Source organism: Pterocles gutturalis, unplaced genomic scaffold (assembly GCF_000699245.1).
Source record: "Pterocles gutturalis isolate BGI_N339 unplaced genomic scaffold, ASM69924v1 scaffold41912, whole genome shotgun sequence".
Lineage (NCBI taxonomy): Eukaryota > Metazoa > Chordata > Aves > Pterocliformes > Pteroclidae > Pterocles > Pterocles gutturalis.
Window position 1 is genome coordinate 1 of NW_010114431.1, and position 23,972 is coordinate 23,972.

At 39.4% G+C, this 23,972-nt stretch overlaps 1 protein-coding gene across 2 annotated transcripts; it reads right to left on the reverse strand.

The window, feature by feature from the left end:
- Window positions 1-6,828: 6,828 nt before the first annotated feature.
- Window positions 6,829-23,481, reverse strand: LOC104462744 (zinc finger X-chromosomal protein). Of its 2 annotated transcripts, XM_010074815.1 has the most exons (7): window positions 23,392-23,481; window positions 22,370-22,936; window positions 13,657-13,806; window positions 13,319-13,462; window positions 13,093-13,227; window positions 10,424-10,564; window positions 6,829-8,949 (listed from the first exon to the last, which is right to left on the reverse strand). In XM_010074815.1, the coding sequence occupies exons 1-7, from the start codon at window positions 23,450-23,452 to the stop codon at window positions 7,763-7,765; spliced, it is 2,385 nt and encodes a 794-aa protein (XP_010073117.1). In that variant the 5' UTR covers window positions 23,453-23,481; the 3' UTR covers window positions 6,829-7,762. The 2 variants fall into 2 exon arrangements, with proteins under 2 accessions (XP_010073117.1, XP_010073118.1); XM_010074816.1 differs by lacking the exon at window positions 22,370-22,936 and having other exon boundaries at window positions 23,392-23,452.
- Window positions 23,482-23,972: the final 491 nt, after the last annotated feature.

Here is a 23,972-nt window from a genome sequence, read left to right on the forward strand (position 1 = left end):
CGTGGGAGAGAAGGGCGCGGGCCTTCCGGGGCGGGAGCAGCGCCCTGCCTGAGCCGCCATCGCCACCTAGCGACAGGGGACACGGGCCCGCCCCGGTGCCACCGCCGAGGGGCTGGTGCCGGTAAAGCGTGGGGAGAGAGATGGGTACGGTAGGGACACCTTATCGGGAAGTGTAGCGATATGACAAGGGGGAACGGTTTTCAACTGAAAGAGGGCAGATTTAGGTTGGATATTAGGAATAAATATTTCACTGTGAGGGTGGTGAGACACTGGAACTGGTTGCCCAGAGCAGCTGTGGATGCCCCATCCCTGGAGGTGTTCAAGGCCAGGCTGGATGAGGCTTTGAGCAACCTGGTCTAGTGGAGGGTGTCCCTGCCCATGGCAGGGGGGCTGAAACTCAATGATCTTTGAGGTCCCTTCCAACCCAAACCATTCTATGATTCTGTGGTTCTATAAATGCAACACCAGTACCCACTTGGCCACTTACAAGGAGGGACATGGTTACAGAAAGGACTGGTAAAAAAGGGATTTCCTTCCTGCTGCAGGGAGAGAAGGAGGCTGGGAAGGGACACCAGCAGCTGGGCACTGGCTGTGTTGCGTGTCCTGGTGTGGAAGTCCTGTTCCCAACAAAGAGCAACCCCCTGTACTTCTAGGAACATCCCCAGCTCCCAAGGGAGGGGAAGGACTTGATTTATCATGTCTGTTCAAATAAATACAAGTGGGAGAGGGTAAGAGATGTCTGTCAGCACATCCACCCACCTGTGAAATAAATCAGTGCTTGAGATGTAACTATTTGGCAAGCAAAGTCTGTCCAGTGTGTCATGGGCCTGATTTAAAAGAAAACTAAACAAACTTGATCTTGACTCTGAGACTTGAAAGCAATTGCAGATTACAGAGGAACCTCTTAGAGCTGAGCTTCAAGTGCCTAAAAATAGCTTTTTTTCCCCTTTCTGTTTATTTATTTGTATTTTTTTGAAGAACATAAAGCCAGCTGTAATGCCCATGGCAGGTACCATAAAACTAGTCTGAAAGGCTCTGCCTATGTTAACCAGCAGGCTGGATTGCTAGAAGAGGCCCTGCAGAGGAAGAAGTCAATGCTGAGGGCATCCTGTACTCATCTTGGTGGGTTTTGTTTTTTTCATCTGGGGTGGGGTCTCACGAGAGTGGAGTAGAGGGGGAGAATCACCTCCCTCGACCTGCTGGTTAGTTTCTCTGCAGCTTGTTTCAAAAACTCTCAACTACAAAAAGGGACTTTTTAGTGTTGTAAGAAAAGGAGCTGCTGCTCAGCCACTCTTGCGGGCCCAGCAGCCATCCCTGCCTGCAGCAGAGTCCGAGGAGGAGAGGGGGTTCGCTCCTTCCCACCCACAGCCCTCAGGAGACCCTGCAACCCAGCACCAGTGAGTTGGACTCCCAGGAAGGTGGCCAAACAGGGATCTCGCTTGCCAGCCGCGCTGGAGTGGGTGCTTCATTCCCAGATTATGGGGCAGGTTTTGCTCCACGCTTGCAGGTAAGAGCTACCTCTGTGCCTGCATGTGTGAAGCAACTGAATTTGTGGTCACAGCCCTGAGCCCCAGAACTACTCTAAAAAAAGAGGAGGGATGGGGATCCCCTTGCTCTGCAGCTCCAATGAGGTGGTATTGCCACCCTGGTTTGCTGGCATCTTTTTGCAAAGACTATGTTGTACTATAGAAAGCCCTGTTACACAGCAATGTAGTTTTGTGTTTTTTCCTGCATATATGCTAATTTTATTGTGATACTCATAAACCGTCCAGTGAGGTGGCAGCTTTGGGCACTGTTGCAAAGGAGCTCAGTGGGTTTGGTCAAATGTCAGCGTTGCTTCTCTGACTGCCCACAAGGAATTCAAACTGCCCCTTGGCAGAAGCTTACCAGCAAAACTGCTACGTCAGGAGCCTAACAAGTGGGGAAAATAAAGTACTCTCTTAGTAGGTCCATGATAGACAGGCAAAATGGTATTAATAATACTATAATTACATTTAAACATATGGTAAATATATAAAGTATATGTTAATTTTCTCAGTTTCAAGTACTACTTTACTCCTAGTGCTCTCTGCTTCTGCCAGCCATTTGACCTGCTGTAACATCCCAGCTCCATACCTGTGAGTGCTTGTTTGTTGTGATTCATCCTCTCAAATGGATACAATCCTGGCATTCCTTGTTTTCGTGAACTGTGTCAGACAAAACATGTCCCAGTCTTCCCAAAGCTACCTTTACAATATCAGCCTTAACAAAACTCCTGATTCATGCCAGTGTGAGAGAAAAATCAGGTCCATGTTATCTCCTTTTTTGCATGTCACAAAAGTGCCTTTTCATCCGTATTTGTTTTAAAGGACTCATCTTGCCCTCAGATGCAAGTAGGAAACATTCCTGGAGGACCCCTCTGTGGCTCCAGGAGCCGTGGGAGGTGCTCTGGCTCCCGGGCACCACACCACTGAGGTGCGGGTCCCCCCCAGGGCTGTGTAGCACCTGGCAATCCCAAGATGATCACAGGTGGCTTTTGGTGCCTCAGTGTGAGCAACTGAGCAACTGAACTGAGACCAAGAACCCTAAGTGGAACAAGGCAGGACTTTCAGACCCATGCCACTGGACTCATAGGTTGTCCTCTGAGCTTCTAGCCAACCTGCTAGACTTTGGTTTAAAAATCTCAAAATGAGCACTTTCTGTGCCTTTCTGTTTCTTAAGGCACAAAGATCTCTGTGGTCCCTGTTCGAAACATCCTTGTCAGTGCCGGTGCTCTCTGGTGACCCGTTTTGGGCTTTGACTATGGAGTGTAAGTTTTTCAATCAAAAACCTGATTTCAACCACTTAGCTCCTTGAAATAGACCCCAGGATGCTCAGTCAGGCACCTCAGCCCCTGACCAGCATGGGGGCATTGGTGTCTCAGGGCAGTGGGAGGGACAGGCATCCCCCAGCCAGGGGGCAAGCAGAGACAAGCACCGCAATAGGAGTCACCTGTCCTGAAGCTCGTGACACGCCACCCTTGGCTCCATGTTGGAGCTGGTTGAAGTCAGCCTCAATCAATGGTTAAACTGCAGGAGAAAATAAGGCAAGAGACAGAGCAGGGGTGAGAGGCATGGTGGTACGTGGGGCTCAGGTGCTGGGAGCGGCTGTGGTTTCATAGCAGGGATGGCTCAGCATATAGGCTCTGGGCTACCAAGTTGTTGAAGGAGCTCCTTCAAAGCTGTATCTATAACATAGGATGTGGTCATTGTGTTTACCTCTTCTGTTCCCTTCAGGTTCTTGACTTGGTCCTAATGGCTGCAATTCTTTATACCAATATTTCCCCTGGGCTTGTGCAGAGATGCCCTGCTAAATTTTGTCTGCAATATGACGGTAATATTTTTCCAGATTTGTGGAGTTTCTGTGGGATTCTGGTTAGTATTACAAAGTCTGTGTGCTACATGGCCTCTGAACCACCTGTGCTTGCAGTTTTTAAAGTGCTCATCACCTTGGCATGCCTGCCTTTTGTGTATATTGACAACTATTTCTTTGGTCCACTCTGCTGACCTGCTTTGTAGTTCCAGTCAGCCACTTCTTGTTCAGTTTTCCACCTGTCATAATTGTTAAGGTATTAATTGTGTTTCCTATTAATGATATATTATTTAATTTTAATAACTACCTTTAATAAGCCAGTGAACTGCAGCAAGCTGTTAGCCAGCTGCTTCTTTTCCCAATTAGTGATACAGCCTTTTGGCTTGCAAATAAGGCTGTCAAAAAACTCTTAGGTTGGTGTCCAGACTCTGGATGCCTTTGCTGCCGTGTCCTAGCAAGAGGGACATCACCCATGTGGGCTGCAGGCGCCTGGGCAAGCTGGGCGGCACAAAGTGTGGCAGCCAGGGAGGCTTTCACAGCTAACGAGATCCAAGAGGAACCGGGCTAGATCCTGGGATTTAGTACTCTGCGTGAGCTGGAACTGGTAGTTCCTCCTGGCTCTTCCTCACAGCAGCCTGAAATGGGTGCGTTTATTCTCCGGTGCCCTGAATGTCTCTGGTACTCAACATGCAGTTTTGTGACGAGCAGTTGAGGAATACCAGGTAGATGGAGAAAAACCAAGAAAACAGATCAAACCAAAGCAGATAGCTGTCAACTCAGCCTGACAGCTTCTTACTATAGAGTTGCCCAATGTAAGCCTGGCACGATGAACGAAGAGGAATGAATGTTTCCTAAAGAGATCCAGCGAGAGTAAACTAATTGGACTAAATATCCTGAAGATACCTGGGCCACCTCCACCATCTACCTCCTCCCTTCTCACGCAGGTTGAGAGGGCAGCGACACCCAACAGTGCTTCTGTCATTAGGTTAGTGGGGGCGAGGGGTTGACATGAGGTCACATGCACCATCAAAGCGCCACGACCTGTCCCAGATGAACTTCTACCAAATAATTCCCAAATACGCAGTTTAATTTCACTGGGCTGAAGCATTCATCGAGCAGTGGGAAAACCAGCTGTAAGCCTTCTCCACCCCCACCACCAGCCAGTGCTGGCCCCACCAGGGAGCAGCGGGCAGAGAGGCTGGGCCAGGGCAGTGAGGACCGACAGAGACCCAGCCCAGCCCAGCCGCTCCCTGCCCAAGCCACACCACCCTCCCCCCATCCTGGCAGGTGGGAAAGGGAGACGAGCTTCTGCCAGCCCCAAGGACAACGGCGGCACCTGCGGGGGCCCACGCACCTTAAGAAGAGGCACCGGAAAGTATATTTTCTTCATTAGGTTTCAACAATAGTGGTACACCTCATTTGACTGGGGATTTGGTGGGGGCTTTTTGGGACAGCACAGTAGCACTCAGTAGGTAACCGCCTTGAGGAAAAATATTAAGGCATTGTAAGAAGTTTAACAGACATGAATCCTTTCCTATAAAACCAGGCATTGAAATGGATATCAAAGACCTGCCATCCCTGCCTTTCACTTCTGCAGGCTTTCCTGTAAAGGTACGTTTCAACCAAATTAGGGATTTAATCCCCTGCACCCCACTACTACAGAAAATGAGCTGAAAAATGGGGAGCAGAAACACAAGCTGAAGTGCACTAGTTGCCGATGACTGTGTCCCTCAGAACACCACATGATCTCAGCACTGACATCAAATAGACTAAACATTCATTAACAGGAAAATATTTTTAATTTTATTTTTTCACGTTATTATCAAGTACACAATTACAATAATGTCACACATCCCTATATGATTCTATGTATTTTGTTTTTTTCTTTTGTCTTTTTTACAAAGTGTACAGAGGGAAGGACGTATACAATATTTAACAGGGTATTTTCTACAGAACAATAATTTATATTATGTCCTTGTAAAAATCTGTACCTTTTTTAAACATTGAACTGAAACATCCATTTTATAGCATTTGCTAAGCAAATTATTTAAGAATTAAAACTAACCTGTAACTAATGTCAGTACATTAACAATAACTATAATTTCATTTTCTCTTTATACAGACAAATACATTTTACAAAATCCACTTGACCAAACCCTTAATTATTAAAAAAAAAAAAGTTTCAACATTGTGCTTTAAAAAAAAAAGTGTGTATGATTCCAGGCTACGTAAGAGAAATAAAATGTGTAAAATTGTGTTCTTTGTCTTTCAGCTTATTTAAAAAAATAAAGTTCAAAATGGCTAAAATCCTCGGCAATGCTATGGGAATTTATGCAGATTTTGTACACTTTCAGGTTTCCAGTTAGAAAATGCTTGAACTTAAGAGGGGGGGGAAAAAAAAGTTTCAGGAGGGGTACTCTACAAGACACGAATGGAAAATCTCTACTGGGTTTTACTGCATTTGATTTGGCAATCAGTAGGCAACAGACAGACAGCTACAGCCAAGTAGGAAATCCACTGACTTCACCGGGGATTTCAATGAAGGCACGGTGCAGCACAGCTAGGTATTACACACTAAAGGTTCACGGCCCGTTAGTAGCAATATTATACAAGAGCATACTGGACAAGTCTGGGGGCACTGTCAAACAGGCATCAAAAGAAAAAAACATCATACAATAAAGGTAGTGACATGGCATTCTACTCTCCTGAACTGCAAACTAAACACAAATATATGAAACAGAAGGGCTGAGCAGTAGGAGCACAGCTCGGTAACAAAACAAAATACCGAAAGGCCTAGAAGATACACATCTGAAAGAAAAACCTTTGCCCTTTTACCACCCCAAGCCTGAAGTCATCACTAAAATTCCTGTTCAATTTCAGTAGGAAGTCTACCTGCCTAAAAACCAGAGTCAACACTGGGCCACAGGCTCTGAACCCCTGCTATTAGTGAATTGCTGGTTACAAATCTATCCTAATCCAGCAGGCAGCCAGGTCCAAATTCTGCAATCCACCATCAAACAGTGGCTTTGGTGAGAATTTGAGCAATGGGAGTGGGGCCGGGTCCTAAAATCTGGCAGGTAATTAAATGGTTTGGGTTTTCTGCTCTACAGTTATTGTTAAGGTACGTGACTTGGTGCTTTGTACATTTACACTGCAATTACTAAATGATATGGTGCTACTTTTTAATAGTCTTCAGGTGGCAAAATTGCATATAATAATTGTAATGTTCTCCCAACTGTTTATAAACAGATTAAAAGAACTGGGTTAATTCTGGATACTGTACTAATTAACAAACAGCAGTTTAACACAGCTGCTAATGGCTCAGGAAAAACACTCAATTTAGAAACAGTTCTGCTACCACCATAAGTTACTTTTCTTATTAAGGATATCTACATTAAAACACCTCTACTCCTTATGAACACATCTGCTCCACTCCATCCCCCCTGAAGCTCTCACTGTAAATATCTTGTTTCCAAAATTGAGGCACCTTTTGGTCTTAAATTTTATTCTAAACAACTCACAACAAAAATGTGGCTCGAACCACAAACTGTTCTTTCAAAGAAATACTAATATACAAAAAAAGCACTAAGTTTGAGGTACGTTTACCGGCACGTACAGATAGTTGTGATCTATTAACTCTGCAAATGGAACAACAGTATTTTATCTTTCCGACATTAAGACAGCAGTAAACTGAAAAAAAAACCACCCCAACTCATTTTGTAACAGGCAAAACCTTTCAAAGACAAAGAAGCACAGAACAATAAACATAATATTTGAGCATACTTTTAAATTCGACAAAGAAAGATAACAAATGCCCCAAACCAGTTTTTAAAAAATTTTATCTCTGAAACCTGAATTAAAACACAGAATAATTTTCCACAATAAAGATGTGTAACTCTTTGAATGGAAAGCAGTTAACCTGCAACAAAGTCTGTATAGTCAAAACAAGACAATCAGGTGGGCCCTAGTGACTTTATCTTCAGCATCACAATTCCCCATTTCATATACACCTCTGATAATTTTATCAAGAGAGATTTCATATTTTTAAAATTAATGACAAAACTGCATTGACATGGATACTGTGAGTATCAACGAGGTCAGTAAGATAAATATACTTAAATATACTATTACGGTTGAAAAATTCAGTAAGAGACAGGGTTTACTTTATTAAATGCAACTTTATTGTTGCCATCTTTTCTTAATTTATTAAACAAACTGAATAGAATTCAGAACACGCTATTGAACAAAAGGTATAAAAGTCAACTAGAAGCAATAATCCTATTTTTATACAGCAACAAATCAAATGCACAGTATGTTTTTTTCGTTGTTTTTTTTTTTGTGTGTGATCGCAGGTGATTGGCTTTAAAATAAGCTAACTGCCTGAAAGGCAAAATTCCTTTTTAATTCCAGCCATAAGTCTGTGAAAGGGACTTTAAGGCAGCCCAACATCTTTATGATGCCGCATAATGTGCTGGTTCTTCTCTGAAGGCCTTCGGAAACCTTTCTTGCAGTACTCACAGCGGTGAGGGTAGTCTTTTGTATGAATGGAAATAACATGCCGTTTGAAGCCTGAGGCATCTGTAGTGCTATACTCACAGTACTCACACTGATAAACCTTCCTGCCACCGTGTGTTTTCATGTGTTTTTTCAGCTCGTTCTGTTGCCTGAAGCCCTTTCTACATCTCTTGCACCTGAATGGAAGATCCTTTGTGTGGACTGAGAGTATGTGGCGACTCAGAATGAACGGGTCTGCAATCTTAAAGTCACAATGTCTGCATTGGTGCAATTTTTTACCCTTGTGAGCTGCCACATGTTTTTTCAGTTCTGAAGGCCTATGAAAACCTTTATCACACATATCACACTTATGAGGATAGTCTTTTGTGTGGACTGAAATTATGTGTCGTTTCAGATCACTTGAGTTTGAGCTCTTATGGTCACAATGCAAACACTGATGTGTTTTACTTTCTTGATGCATAAGCGTATGCTGCTGTAGCTCTTTGGTATCTGAAAAAGTCTGGAAACAAATATCGCACTTGAGTGGCGTTTCCTTACTGTGTTTAGTCTTTACATGAGTTTTCAAGTTGGAAGAGTCGGCAGATCGGTATTCACAATATTGGCACTGGTATGGTTTTTCACCAGTGTGGATTCGCATGTGCTTCTTGAGCTCTGACGGATGGCGAAATCCTTTGCCACACTCCACACAAATATGAGGAAAGTTCTTGCTGTGGACAGCTAAAAGGTGATGACTCAGTAATCCTTGTTCTGCTGTCTCATAGTCGCAGAATTTGCACTTGTGCATTTTATTAACTCCTTTGTCCCTGTGCACCATCTTGTGAGTAAATAAAGTTCCTGCATGAGAGAAGCTTTTCCCACACTCATCGCACTCAATAAGCTTTTCTGTTTTGTTGGTCAGCTTATGACTCTCCAAGTGGTTATGTAAACTTATTTTTTTATTCGTAGTGTAGTCACAGTCTGTGCATCTGTATTTCTTTTTAGTAAGAAGGTGCTCCGGGTGGTTTTTCATGTGCCTTTTCAAGAAACCTCTAGACTTAAATTTCTTTCCACAAATCATGCAGGGGTAGACTGTCAACGGATGACCATCAGGGCCAATGATTATTGCTGAAAAACAACAAAAAGCCCTTCCTCAATATTATACAACATTACACTTCAATAAATGTCATATTTCAACCTTATCAATAAGCTGAATTATTAAATAAGATCAGAGTCAGACACATACACTATATAATCAAAACAAGTTTGTTACTGGGTTAGGCAGAAGAAATTGAGGGAATTACTACTGTCATTCATTATTATCAGTAGTATTAGTATCAGGAGAAAGGAAATACTCTTTTTTTGATGGAGGCAACCGAAGCATCACCCAACTGATCTTCACCTCAAGTAATTCTACTTTGAAGAATTATGACTAAGTTCACACATCAAATACACGCAGAAACCAACGCTGGTGCAAAGAACAGCAGACAATTTGTCAAACTGAGTATTACATAGTGAGAATAGCACACGATCTTCTTTGACTTTCCATGAATCTGTAGATAATCTGGCAGTTTCATCACCTACTGCTGACTACAATTCACATGTCCCCCACCTAACACCTCCTTCTTCTGCCACCTGTCACAGTTACAATCTGAAGAGGTATCAAGCAGGAATCAATGAGAACACATTTCACATATGGACACCTCAGAGCTGTGGAACTTATTTGCACTCATCCATCAGCCTGATTTGTTTACTCTGAATTTGCCTAGGCATGCTAAAAAGCTGTCTTTTCCAAAAATGCTTTAGAAGGAGAACTTAGTAAGTAGCTGGAAATAGAAAAAGCAAACTTTAAGATTAAAATTTGCCTGGTTTACTAATTCAGTGCTAGACAAAACAGAACTCCTACAGTTAAGTCACAATTTGGAAAGAAACTTTTAGTATCATTTAATGCAAGGCTACTAAAGAAAAGAGTCATGTGCTTTTACAACTTTATCAGATCAAATAAATCATTCAGACCATAACACAGTAAGAGCAGAAACCAAAAAATGCCAAAACAGTGCATCTGTTCTTACAGATGTAATTAAGAACACTGTCATGAACATTAAGGCATTTTATTTCACAATTAAAACAGAAAAGGGTATAGAAGTTACACTACCTACTGTAACATATCATGTTCAGATTTTCCAGTTACTTATCGAGCTGATATAATGAAATGTATTGGTTTGTATATTTTCAATAAAGACAAAAAAAGGTTTTTAAAAAGTACTATTACAGAACACTGTTCATCTAACATCACCTTTAAAAAAGGTTACATTAAACATTAGAATTGGTTCGGTATATAGGTGTTTTACCTTTTGCTATTATACTGATTTTTTCTATGTCAGAGATGTTTTCCTTTAAAACAGCCCCCACAATCCCAACCAGCTAGGTATTTATAAAATAAAATACGCACTCATTTATGATGTAGAAGTGGTATCAACAAAGTAATTCCCTAAATAATCACTATTTTTCACAAGACATTGCACGCCCTACCAACGAAGTACATCTGTTCATGGGTAAGAGCCTAGAGGAATGAGAGTGCAACCAGCCACCAGATACTCACCTGTCTGATACTGCCTGGACTCAGGTCTCCTTTTCTTCTTTGGTTTTTGCTTAGCCAGTCTCCCAAGTCCAGCTGACTCATCTATGTGCAAAAGAGCACTTGCTGTGCCATTCCGACTTTCAATGCCATCATTATTATTACCTACAAAGAGAAGTTAAAAAGTTAGCTACTGTCATCACTCCACAGAGTATTCCAGCAACAAACTCTACAATGATAATAAAATAAATGATAAAATTATTATCTGGACATTTAGTCAAACCATAATAATGTACAGGATGAGCTGCAAAACTTCTCTGTATGTGACTCATGAATTAGATTTGGTGTTATGAACCTGGAAGCACTAGCTTTGTTAAACTAATTTTACAGGAGTACACAGTTAACAGGAATTAATGATTTTCCATTTCACAAAGAGTCCTCCTTTAAATGCACTATTTTTTTGCATTTCTTTGATTGCTAATTACGCCACAAATGTTTAACAACAGTAAACAACAGCACAGCACAGTATTTTCTGTGTCCCATTTTCTTCTCAGTCCTGAAATACATTAATGTGTGAGCTCATGACTTCCATTCACTTCTGGACTTCTGAATTCACCTGACTGAAGTTTCTCACACACCAAGTTTCAGATCAAAGAGTTGTCCTGAACAGCCCATAAACCTGCACACAGTATACACTACTTACTATTTGCACACCTGATGCTTTAACACATACAAATTCTTCCTACTGGGAACAAAGAGCATGCTCAGTATTGTATAAGAGAAAGAAGGAAACAATCTTTGCCTCACCAAGCTTTGTGTTTAATGCACAAATAGTATCACTGGATGTAAAACAAACATGAAAATTACAGTAGGTATTCGTATTTATTTGCAATCAGTTTAACATTGGTGATTTAAGGGCACAAGTAGACTTCAATAATAAATTTCGTGGTTAAGTATTTACTTGAATCAATAGAAGGCAACAGTTCCTAGTGAAAGCAAAGCAAACAAACAAGACAGGAAGATTAACATGGAAGAAAGTGCAAGATGCTCAATAGCTGCTCCCTTTATAGAGTGCCAAGAATGAATATTCACGATACATGTAAGAAGACTCACAGCCAGGAACAGGCATGTGCAGAGCCTGAAGATTCTAATCTATATGCTAGCTCAAGTGTTGGAACAGCAAATATGGCAAGTGACAAACACTGAAAACAAAAACCCATTTCACATCTTACACATAGAAAGTTTGCAACAGGTGCATGAAGAGTCCTGCTAGAGCATAACACAAAAGAGGTCCCAAACATTTTCTAATACTACAATAAAACTGAAAAAAAACTTGGTGGAATGTAAAGTACAGTCTGACTGGGCTTTGCTACAATACAGCAACAAAACAAATTTAACATTGTAAAAAGCCATTGTTATCAGCTCTTAAACCCTCTTTAAGTGGAGAAGAGTTCTGAGAAATGCCGATGACAAACCTCTGCCTTCACGCTTCATTATTTCTTCCATTCCCTGCCACATCTCACCTGCATGCTAGGTTGCCTACTGCTGACAATACAAAAAATCCCGTTTCCCTCATTCTTAAATATTCCTTTCAATTCAATGTCTCTGTTCTTAATACACTCTGCTCAATTTTCTGCTCCTCCAAAATCACGGAATGTTCAGTCTACAACTGTTGTTTCGAGTTCATTTAATTTCATTTTTAATTCCTGCTCAACCTTGCTTCTGTCCTTTCCTCTCTGCTGAAACTGTGCTCACCAGTATATGGCCAAAGATGAGGCTCTGGGTGTACGACCATCCATCTCCTAAGCAACTTTCAGCACACGCTGCTCCCTGAAACCTTGCCCTCCCTCCTGATTCCAGACCAATCGCATCCTCAGCATTTCCCTGTCATTTGTCTGCTGGCACTATCACCACAATCCACATCATGCAGACATATAACCTAAGCTTTGTCCTCTACTCCAATATTTCTTCTGCTTTGTTTACTCAGAGTACGTTTAGAAGGAGAACGAGGAAATATGGAAACATTTCTAAAATGAGATTTTGGACTACCAGCTTACGTAAGTTTTGGAAATCAATCTGTGCACCAGTTGGTCTCAGATACTAACGTTCAAGAAACAGAATTCTGCATGCTAGCAATATTCTCAAGGTTCTGCTATAATTTTAAGATATCTCCCTCCAGCTTCTTTTTTTAATTAATCAATTAATTATTTCCATTAGTGAAATCACATATTTATATGTTCCTTCTAGAAAGCATTTAAATCAAGATAGAGGTCAGTGTTGCTTTTTACTGTTACACTGAATCTTACATATTCACATCTGCTTTTTTTTCCTCCCCCAAAATAAAAATATTCAGTTCTATTCCCAAGCCAGCTCTTAACTGTGTCCTAAAACTGTGAAGGAGAGATGTACTTGAGATGCAATTTTTAGGCTGGAAGATCATGTTCTTCCCCTTTTACCTCATCAAAATATGAAGGAAAATGCCTGTTAAAATAGGAATAATAAGAAGTCTGTTTTACATCTTCCCTCTTTTTCTCTTTTTTTAATGTTAAGGCTCATTATGCCAAGAAACTATTCTTAGATTAAAACTTTAAAACAAACACAAAAGCACAAATACTCCACTACCCTCCAAAAACAATCCCCAACATTTTCCTATAGACAGTGTCACCAGGAGGAATTCTTTGAGAATCACCTACCATAAGCTGCTGCCCAAGCTATGGGCATGAAAGTTTTAATTTCAGTGTCATCAATTTGCTGTTCATGGGCCACTGCTGCATCCTCCTCTCCTACAATGACTTCCATATAAACCTCATCAGCTATTTCTGCAACATCTAAGAGAAAAAGAAGTAAAAAAAAATTAACAGGAACACTGCACTGCTGAAAGTGAAAAGCCCTGTTCCCAAATGAAAGCCACCTACTTACTTAAGTCTTCATCTTCATGCTGAGAATCGTTTACAGTCATGTAAACCATTTTCTCCCTTGGAATACGAATACTGCTATTTTGATCAAGTAATCCAACTGTGTGGTCATTTTCTGGCTCGCTCTCCACAATGTCTACTGTGCCCCCTAAATAGGAAGACCAGAGCAAAATATTTAAATACACTTTGTTCAAATTCTATGCTAAACCACAGAAAACTGAAAGTTTGTCACTAACATTAGACCCACAGCTCTTTACAAATGACTTGAGAGAAATCACAGTATCTAATTACGCAAAAATTTCAAATGTCAGGTTGGAGTATTCTAAAATGAGTGTATTTTACCTAAATCATCTTCTCCAGGATCTGCTTTGAATATATAGACCTTGATGACTTCTGGACAAATGCCATCCACTTTACAAGAGCCACTTTCTGGCTCTGCTTCCATGGTCATTTCAGCAGAACCTTCATGTTCTATCTTACCAGCATCATCCACTACAAAAACAAGTTATTACAATTATCCAGTCATATACAGATAGACAGATATGAAAGACTTTATAACTTCATTACTCAAATTTGGAAGCAGTTTAAAATTACATTGTGGTAAAGAACCTACCCATAAATATTTTTTTCATGTCCTTGAAAACAACAACAATAAACAGAGAAAAAAATGCAAGCTGTATCTTCTAGTTAAGGAGGAAGTGTGAGAGTGCTGCAGTGATATGACTAGAAGCATGAGCACCACACCAGGCAATGCTAATAGGGAAACAGTGAACTGCAGCAAGATAACGGTAGGAAGAAACTGCACATTAGTACTGACATTAGTACTTACTCTGTGGCATAATTTCACTTATTCTCAGTTTTAATTTCTTTCTCCTTTACAACTAGTAAATTATTAACAGGTTTTTTTTCCAAAAGCATTATCTGTTCCTCAACCCTGTCTCTACTGCAAGCCAGTCAGACCCGGTTCCTTGCAAAGCAGTGTTAACAATGCTGCTTCAGCTGACCAGAGAGGAAACCTAAATGAAAGCTCAGGAAGAAAACCCTCCACTTTTCTCATTCACTCAGCAGCTGAGGGATCGAGCACAGTGTCAAAGCACTGCCCTGATGCTACAGCACTGGAGAACCTATTCAACTAATTGTTCACAGTGCCCTTACTGAGCAGGACCTGCACTGCATTTTATGCTGTAGCTCTATATACTCCCCTTACTATCATTTCAAATTCTGCTCTCTTCCTTTCAGAAGTGCACTGACATTACGTCTCAGTCTGAATTGCCACAACTTGCCTAGGCCTCCCACATAAACATGGCTAACAGCCAGCTTTATGAGAAACATGTTTCTGATTTTTAAGACATACTCTACATAGGCGCACACACACACACTCTCTCTTTCTCTCTCTCTCTACTTTACCACTCATGGGTTTTCAAGAAATAAATACTAAATATGTGTTCACAAAAATCAAATCCAGCATCTCAAGACCTTCAGAGAACATCCCGATTTCAGAAGCCTCAGAAGCTTCTCCAGTGTTGAGACTGTTAACATGACAGCATACTTTTGTAATTTGTGGCTTTATTGTTGATAGAGTCACTTCTGGAGGCTGACGTGGCTCCCTCAGAGCCATGCATAACTTCAACTCACGATAAGAAGACATGAAACTTATACTAAAGCAAGTATAAGAACTGTCCCATAAATGCTGTAGAATTTTTAACTATCATGCCTAGCACATACAAAATATTTAATAAAGTATGCTCATTTTACTGGCACCCATTAAACTACCCTCATAACTAAATCATAGCTTTACTACTCAGTAACTGCAACTCTTCCATTTACTTTGACATCTACCTAAAAAAGCTCAAAAGATTATTACTACAGTATGTATATTCAGTTATTGAGCAGATTTTAATAAATTCTTTGGCATATGCATGAAACATCAAACACTGCTGGAACACTGACAAAAAGAAAACTTGCTTTCATTCCTACACTAGATTTATGTAGTTGTTCTCCTTTAACTCGGCTATTTCCAGTGTCATGCACGTGTACTTGGAAGGCTTTCAAATCAGTGTAGACTGATTTTACACTGCTGAAGCCAAAAGGGAAGTCTGCCACCAAGCTCAACTGATGCTGGAACATACTCAAGGAAGGAAAAATATGGCAGAGGCAATCATAGAGAAAACCAGCCTACATGTACCAGGTGAAACAGGCTGGTTTCTTTTAACCAAAGTGTTTTCCTTCCATACGTACATGGAAGTATCCATTGAGAACATTCACACAACAGAATTCTTAAAAATATGCTCCATTTACTCTTTGAAATAAGTTCTCCAAGGTTCAAAGTCATCTTCTAAACAACACGATTAAAAAAAATAGTTTATATTATAGTTTGCTTATTCCTGATTTCCCTCTATATTCACAAGTGTTTTCAAACTGTAACAACTGGTTTAAATATTTTTTAACAGCACCATTAAACTGTAAGGAAACTAGTATATAGCAACAGTAGGCCAACTTTTCTCATGCAAAAGGAAAAAATTTAACTCCTGACAGGTGGTAACACTTGAAAAACTAAAGTCCCTGAAGGGCTTGAAAAGTTATAGTATTTGCATTACAGCAGCAAACTGGTAAGAGGAAGAAAAGTAGGGTAAAAAGAAAAAGGTAGGAAAAAACATAAAAATCAGAAGAGACAAACAAGGCAAGAGAGAACAGGTATCTATTGCACAAAGCACCATTTCCATGGAATTTTGTCTTACGGTTACATAAGCATTTATCTATACAGATTCACTGATGCTCTGGCAGCATTTATGAAATTTGATTTCTGTTTAACACTTTCCCTATGTTTCTGCATTCTCCATGTATCTCAGTCTCACAATCAAGAGAAAATGATATTCATAAATACTTGACTGATCAATGTTCGAAGTTGGAACTCTGATGATGTTTGAATTTTTCATTCAAATTCACAGCCCATCAAGCAATCCTAGAAATACCATGCATGACTGATCTTCTCTCACATTGTTCTGCTTTTAAATTACAAAAAAAACCCCAAAACATGGAAGTACTTAAAAGTATTAGTTAAGCTTATAAGAGACTACTTCCTTTCAAGTAGAGATGCTGGGCAGTTACTAAACTAATCACAAGTCACATGCTAGAAAAAAGTTCAGACTAGCATTATTCCAATGTTGTCATACCTCGTTCCTCCATTTAATTACACATTAACTGAACCCTAAAAACTTTAAATGTATTATTTTTTTTCCCCTCTACTAGCTGGTACCTTTACTTCAGTAAACAAGTGGATTCAGAATAATTCTCCAATTCAGAAAAAGAAAGAGAGAAAAACTATAAGACACAACATTATTTTAAGTAAATTGCAAGAATGCATTCTATGGTTAGTTTGCTGACATTCTTCACCGGCTCCACTGATTAGAGGAGCCTGCTCTTTGCATACTATGAGCTGCAAGAAACAACTAAAAACCATATGTGTTTCTCCAATGTTGCAATAATTGCTTCCATATCAAGATAATGCTTGAATTTTTATTAAAAGCACAAACAGGCGAGAAAGGTGTCACATAACACAAAAGATGTGGCAGATTTAAAGCCTGTCTAGTTATTATTTACATTGCAAGGAAAACAACAAAAAGAGACCAAAAGATAAAAAAAAGGAATAAAGAGTAAAGTGAAGCAATAAAAGATGAAGGCAACATTAAGAACAGATTGTTTGTTAAACGTGTCCTATCACGATGACAGCATTTGTCTCCTAGAAAATATTACATCTAATTAAAAAAAATCAAATAATGTCATAAACTATGATGTCCAACCAATAATCATCTCCTGTATCATTACCTTCCTACTAAAATATGTCCAATGGCATTTCTGGGACATAAAAAAACTCCTGTGCATTGATAATAAAAACAACATTTAAAATACAGCTGAGGTCAGTTTCCCCCAAAAGGAACATAAATGCTAGCCCAAGATCCTGCTTACTGCATTTACTTAAATGGTACATCTTTTGTTCAACTATGACACATATATTTTCCCCGGTAAGTTGTTTTAGCTTTTAAAATCAAATATTTAATGCATCAGCAGATACATACTTTGTAGCCTTCCAGTCTTTTACTCCTAACTAGAAAAATGCAAATATCTGAACTGTATCAATTTTTTTATGGTTTCCATAGCTTTTACATTTATTCTTTCCTACCATTTCTCCTCTATATGGGATTAATGAGGAAACTAAAAATAATTGTAAAAGATAAAATTCACCTAGGCACTAAGAAACCTTCTATCTTTTTCAAGTACACGCTGCTCATTGCCGAAATAACACACCAAAACAATTCTTACAAACATTCTAAGAAAAAGTCTGTCTCTAAACCAATTTAACAGATCTTAAAATCTGTCTATGGAGCAATTAGACAAGAATCATCTGGTTTGTCAGCCTTTATGTTCCCCAATGAATCTCTTTGCTGCTAAAAAGAGGACTATCATGGGATATTGGTGTGCTTACAAAATAAACAACCTTATTTAATCATTCTTAATTAAAAAGGCCACTGCTAACTATTCTGCCTCCTCTAAAAAAGATTAAAAGCTGATTAAATGCTGTACTCCACAGACATAGTTCGGTTAATCTGTGACAGTAACATTTTACTTGTACTTCACTTCATAGCAGAGAATTCCTAGTCCACTGAAGAAGTTATTTTTACTGTCTAGTTATTTCATAAATGGCAAAGCATGTCTCCTAACCTGTGAGAAAACAGAAATCTGTTCTATTTTTATTTTAATGCCACTGCCATTACACATGAGCAACAGCATACCCTATGCATTTGAAGCTCCCCTCAGCGCAGCGACCTAGCATAGGAGAACTTCCTGAGCTCTGAACTGGTATCTAACACTTGTCCTTCTCGTCCTGCTCTCCCCAGCACACAAATCAGACTAAGCTCTGAGGCATCACTCAGCCAAGGGAACTCTCTTCACCTCTCACAGTGACCTCCTGAGCAGTCCTGGCTGCAACAACTGTTGGTGCCATTCCAGTAGTCAGGCAGAAGTGTGGCAGCAAGTTCTACCTCACAGAAAGAAAAACATGATTTCCTGCATCCTGAAGAACCTCCAGGTTCCAGAAAGATGGAGGTATTTATTTATAAAAAAAAAAAAAAAAAAAAAAAAAAGGACAGTCTACTGGATGGCACTAATGAAGGCATAAACTTTATGGCTTTGTTGATCAGAACCATTGCTTTCAACTTAAACAGCTAACAAGGATGAGAAAACATAGGTTTCACCTAGACCTATGAAAAGACGCAGTCGTTATTCTCCCTGTGTGAGTACCCTGGGTTCTGACTCCTGTAATGACAAGTGTTAATTTGGATACAACAAACAAAATACATGTCTCACTCAGAGCAAAGTAAGGATATGGACGGACATAACATATCCACTGTATTTCCAAACATCATGTAACTTCCTAGAACTGTAGCTTAAACTTTGTGAGGCTACCCCTTCCTGTCTCCCAACTCTCCTTATCAAACCTCCTTTGTGACTCACCATTTTTACTCCAATTAAATACGAGTATATTAGAGTACAATTTTTTGTCTTATGGAATGAGTTTGTCCCAGAAGACGTGTCTTACTTTGCCAAACTAAATAAAATCAGACAAAGCAAAAATTTTTATTTCCATCTTACAGACAGGTGTAAGGCAACACTTTCCTTGGTTAGTAAATGCTGGGAGGGGTGAGTTGTTTTGACACACACTAGCGAATCTCACCATTACCGTTTCACTTACAGAGAAATGATTTTCCAATCTTTAAAATTTGCTACCAAATAATTAGTACCAGTGTAAACTAGAACACAATTTGTCCTTTCCTGACCAAACTCATTAACTTGCTTGTTATGGCATATGTGAAAGAAAAACTCATTTATCAAACCTCCTTGAATCCTTTTCAACCTACAAAGTGGTAGAAGTTTGCGTTCTTGAATGAATATCTGATTCTGCTCTGCCTTAAGTGCCCCAAATTGACCATGGACCAAAAATGAAGCTTGAGGGCAAAGATAAAGTATCCAAGAAAAAAGGTGAGTACATCAAAAGGTAAGTAATAATAGAAGCTGTGCCAAGAAACATTATACTGGAAATGAAAAAAAAAAAAAACAAAGGCGTATCAATGCAGAAGCTAAATTAAATCTAAGTGGGAAAAGAAATATTAAAATACTGAGTTTATTGAAGCATTCAAGTCACATAATGAAACTCACATGGACTGTACTCTCTGAAAAGACAAACCAGTCTGAAACCAAGAAAAAAGGTAGAAACACAACATATTGAAAAGTACACATAGATTAGTAATTTCAAAACAGGTATTTCAGCATAAAGCTAAGAAAATTATCCTACTTTAAGAAAACCTGCGTAGACTCAGTTCATTAGGGAAAAAAATTGGAACACTTAAAGAGAGCCACAAGACAGGAAGAAGATAGCAAAAATATTTTGCCAATCACTTCCATTGAAGAACACAGAACGAGAAACCTACAACAGAAAGAACAGAATGTATCATCCTCTGCTTTGCACGTGACTACATAAAAGAAGACAGGCAAAAGCATCCTGAAAAACAGAGTCTAGCTCCCCAATCTGAGAAGCAGCTAAATTTGGCTACTGTAATGGCAGACAAAATTACATTCCAACATCTGCCCCAGCAGTTCAGGGAGGTTTTCCAGAATCAAGCACAAATTTACAGGTTAGGATGAAAAATCAAGAACTAGGCTTATCTTACTACCTTTTAAAAACCACCTAAGTTCAGCTGAAGAACGGAGACAGTCAACAGATCAACAAGCACACATACTGCAGACGCAAAAAAAATTATGGAAATTAATTCAAAGAATGTTTTCTACACTACGAAGAGACTACTTGGCAAGATAGTCTTTACTTGACAGAAAAGCACTAGACTGACTTCACAACCAGAAGAACTTGTTATGCAGGCTTTAACCACAGTAGGTGGTAATAGGGAACTTCCCTTTAGAACTGCAGAACATACTTGAGATTTTAAAGACAAATAGAAAAGATTCAAGTTTTGCAGAAAATTGTTGTTTTAAATGCTAGCTTATTTGAGGTCCTGAATCTAAACAAAGTACATTGCAAGACTATCAAGAGGTATTTAATATTAAATAAGAGCATGAAACTGAAATACATGACTGGAAACGGAGAGTATCCCAGCACAATTGAACAATTAAATTCCTGTGTTTTCTGCCAGTTACCACCTGTTGACGACTGGTACATCTAAGAAGACTTCCTATCTGGGTGGGCATTTCAGGGATCCTGTAATATGGCATCTACCAAGACATTCTGTCCTGGCAATGGTTGAATGGGACACATTATCCACCCACCCCTCTCACTTGAATTTACACAGACACAGTTTGCAAAGTGTTTCTGTGAGAGCAGCCCCAGAGGCCTCATTCTGTTGCCCATGCTGCAGGATGGCAACCTGCAGGGGAAGGGCGAGCAGGGAGACTGGAGCCACATCATCTCAAAGAGCTACAGTCAGTGATAAGAAACGGGTAGGGATCACTACCAGAGTCTTTACACAGTCAGGCCTCAATTATCCATAGGTGGATTATTCACTTTGTTGCCTAACAAAGCTGCAGGTGCAGACGCATTTGAGCTGCTTTCATCTGATCTAACTCGCGTCCAGAATCAGAAAGTTGTATCTGTACCATAATGTACAGAGTGCATTTATTAGTTTGGATAAATACTATTTCAAAGAGCAAGACCTCTGATCTATTTCACCTCAGTATGATCTTGCAGCTTAATTTTACAATATTTTGTTTTATCCATATTTTGCATTATCCCATTTCATTGTTTTCCCAGATAATAGAGAATTAACTGTACCTCATATAAACTCAAAACATGGCTGCACAAGGTTACTCAAGGAACTCAAGAGATGATAAATTAAGAAATGCAGTGATCCTAGGTAAGGAGAAGCAACATTAAAATCCATAAGTACAGAATATAAAATTAAAACAAGTCATTATACATTTCAAAAAAAGTGTCTAAAGGGAAAAAAAAGGGAATTAAAAAGTAAAAAAGGAAAAAGAAAAAAGAAAAAAAAAAGAAATAAGTAAATGAAGCAGAAGTATGCCTCATCAATAGTGTCGTTTAAGGCTAAACAAAACTGAAGTGCCTGAGATGGCAATTAAACAAATCAGCCTAACAAAGCTTTTCTATTTCTACAACAAACAAAAAAAAAAGGTCAGCAGTGATACTCTCATGTTTCTAGGTGCTGTACTGAGTAAGCATAATAATAAGTAACTTAGAGTAAGCTCTAGTTGGCACAAATGGATATCCTCAGTAGAAAAAGGATTGATGATATGCTCTGTTTTTCTCCACCCTCTACTTCAAGTCTTTTAAAATACGATTCAAATGGATTGTGCCACTGTTCCTAAGGGAGATTAAGATATTCCTGGTTACTTCTCAGCTATGAGCAGCAATAGCTACTGTTTTTGTTAGCAGCACACCTCTATCCTTTGCTTAATCAAGAGAAAAAAAACGCATCCTAACAGCACAGAAAATCATATTGTTGCCTGTATCTAACTATAAATGGGGTAGAAGGGGTAGGGGCTTATCAAAAAACAAGGCAAGGGTAAAAAAACTGTCATTCTGCCTTCCAAAAAACATAACTTTTTACTTTCTCTTTTCCATTGAATAGTTCTTTTTGTTTTCTTACTGTTTTGCCTGTAGTCTTAGTAACCTGCGTATGCATGCGTTTTCAAACAACGTCACATTTCTCTTCTTTCAGTTCTTACAAAGTATATGGCATTTACTTCACTTGAATTCTTACTCTTTTATTCATATGCTATAAAATGTTACAGAAATGATTTATAATCAGACATGCATTTGCCAGTAATTCTCTCCGTTAGCTTCAGCAGAATTCTTAGTTGGTACATGTTCCTAAAAATACCCCCATTTGAGTATATTTGTGAGACCCGCATTTCATTAAATAATACAGAAAACCTGGTTTTGGTACCATTGTAAGCCCTCCCTCAGGTACTTCAAGCACCACCCAGTTTCATATAATAAGAATTTCAAAGGCTTTACCCAGACACTTACAGGAAATCATAAGGTAATCTTCACAGTTGCCCTTCTCATCTTGATGTTCCACAGGGATTCCATTGGCATCAATCACCGCCTCTGATGCACAGTCTGCCACCAAGACTTCTTCAGAAACAACATCTGTTCCCAGAGTATCAGTGACAATATCTGCCTCTTCAACATTATCGTGAACTACATGTTCTACATGTCCAACTTCAGGTACATGCATTGACTCACTCATCAGCACATGTTCTGGTATAGACATTGCTTCTGCTGTTATGTCAGAAGCTAAAACATCATCTGGGACAGTACAATGAGCCAAAGAAACCTCTTCGGCTACGTCTGTGTCCAGCACTTGTTCAGGAATAATGACAGTTTCAGATACATCTGGCTCCTCCATGATATCTGGGCACTGAACATCCTCGATAACAACATCCTCAATGACATCTTGGATTACTACAGAATCTGGATCATCAGGAACAAAATTATGCACAGTTATATCTGAGTCGACTACATCTGAGACAAATACTGTTTCCTGTACTTCCACAACAATCTGATCTCCATCCATATGTCCTGCATCAGTTCCTGAAAAACATAATTAAAATAGCAGTTAAATTGTAAAACTACATCAGATTAAGTGGTTAATAATTGAAATTACTTCTATTTCACTTCAACTTTTACACTATGCGGAAATTTAGTATAACAGGCATAACAGCCTATAAGCAATTAAGATAGGCAGATATATGGGGTGCTGACAAAGCAAGCCCTCAGTAGGTGCTAATACAACTAAGACGAGTAACATTTTATCTCCTGAAAAAGATTACCAATTTTAAGAGTCTCCCCCAAAATCCGAACTATTGCTTGACAGAACAGTAGCTCATTCATATTGCTCTGAGTAATAAAAACAACTGAAAATCGAGACCGACTACTCTATACAAAAGCATTGATGCAGCACAGCACTTTTAAGCAAAGACAAAATAAACAACAGTCAATAGCATCTAATGTGAACACTCTTATCTGCATATTATCTCCTGACAGACCTGTTGGATCAAAAAACGCATTTGGCTCATGTGGCTGCAATTCAAGCCCATCTTCATCCATGGCCTTTAACTCTCATCAGTCACAGCGTCTGCAGAAGGTAAAGAAGAAAGGTTATTTAACTCATGTTACGCTATGAAGGTTGCCTCTGCCTGGGCATCAAAAAGCAGGAATTTTGGGCACACGGAAGTTAACAGATAACACCAACACTCCAGGTCCATTTCTCAAAACCCCACAGCTCCACAAACACAGAAGCAGCTGATAGAGGCATATGAAAATATGATTTCCTCATAATCTTACAAAGAAAAAAAAATTAAGACAAAGCCTACACAAGGTCACACTCGAAGTCTTTTTTGGATGGTGGGGAATAGTGTAGTCACATCAATAAAGCCCAATAAGGTAGGTTAAAGGAAAGCTAATAATCTGAAATGCACACCACTTTTGATGTCCCTTGTGTTCATACTTGGGCAGTCCTGAGGAAGCTACTCTTATGTCACTTCAGGAACTGAAATCATCAATGTAAACTGCTTCCAGAACATAACACCATATGTTTTCAAACCCCAGATGTGCGAATGTCTTAAAA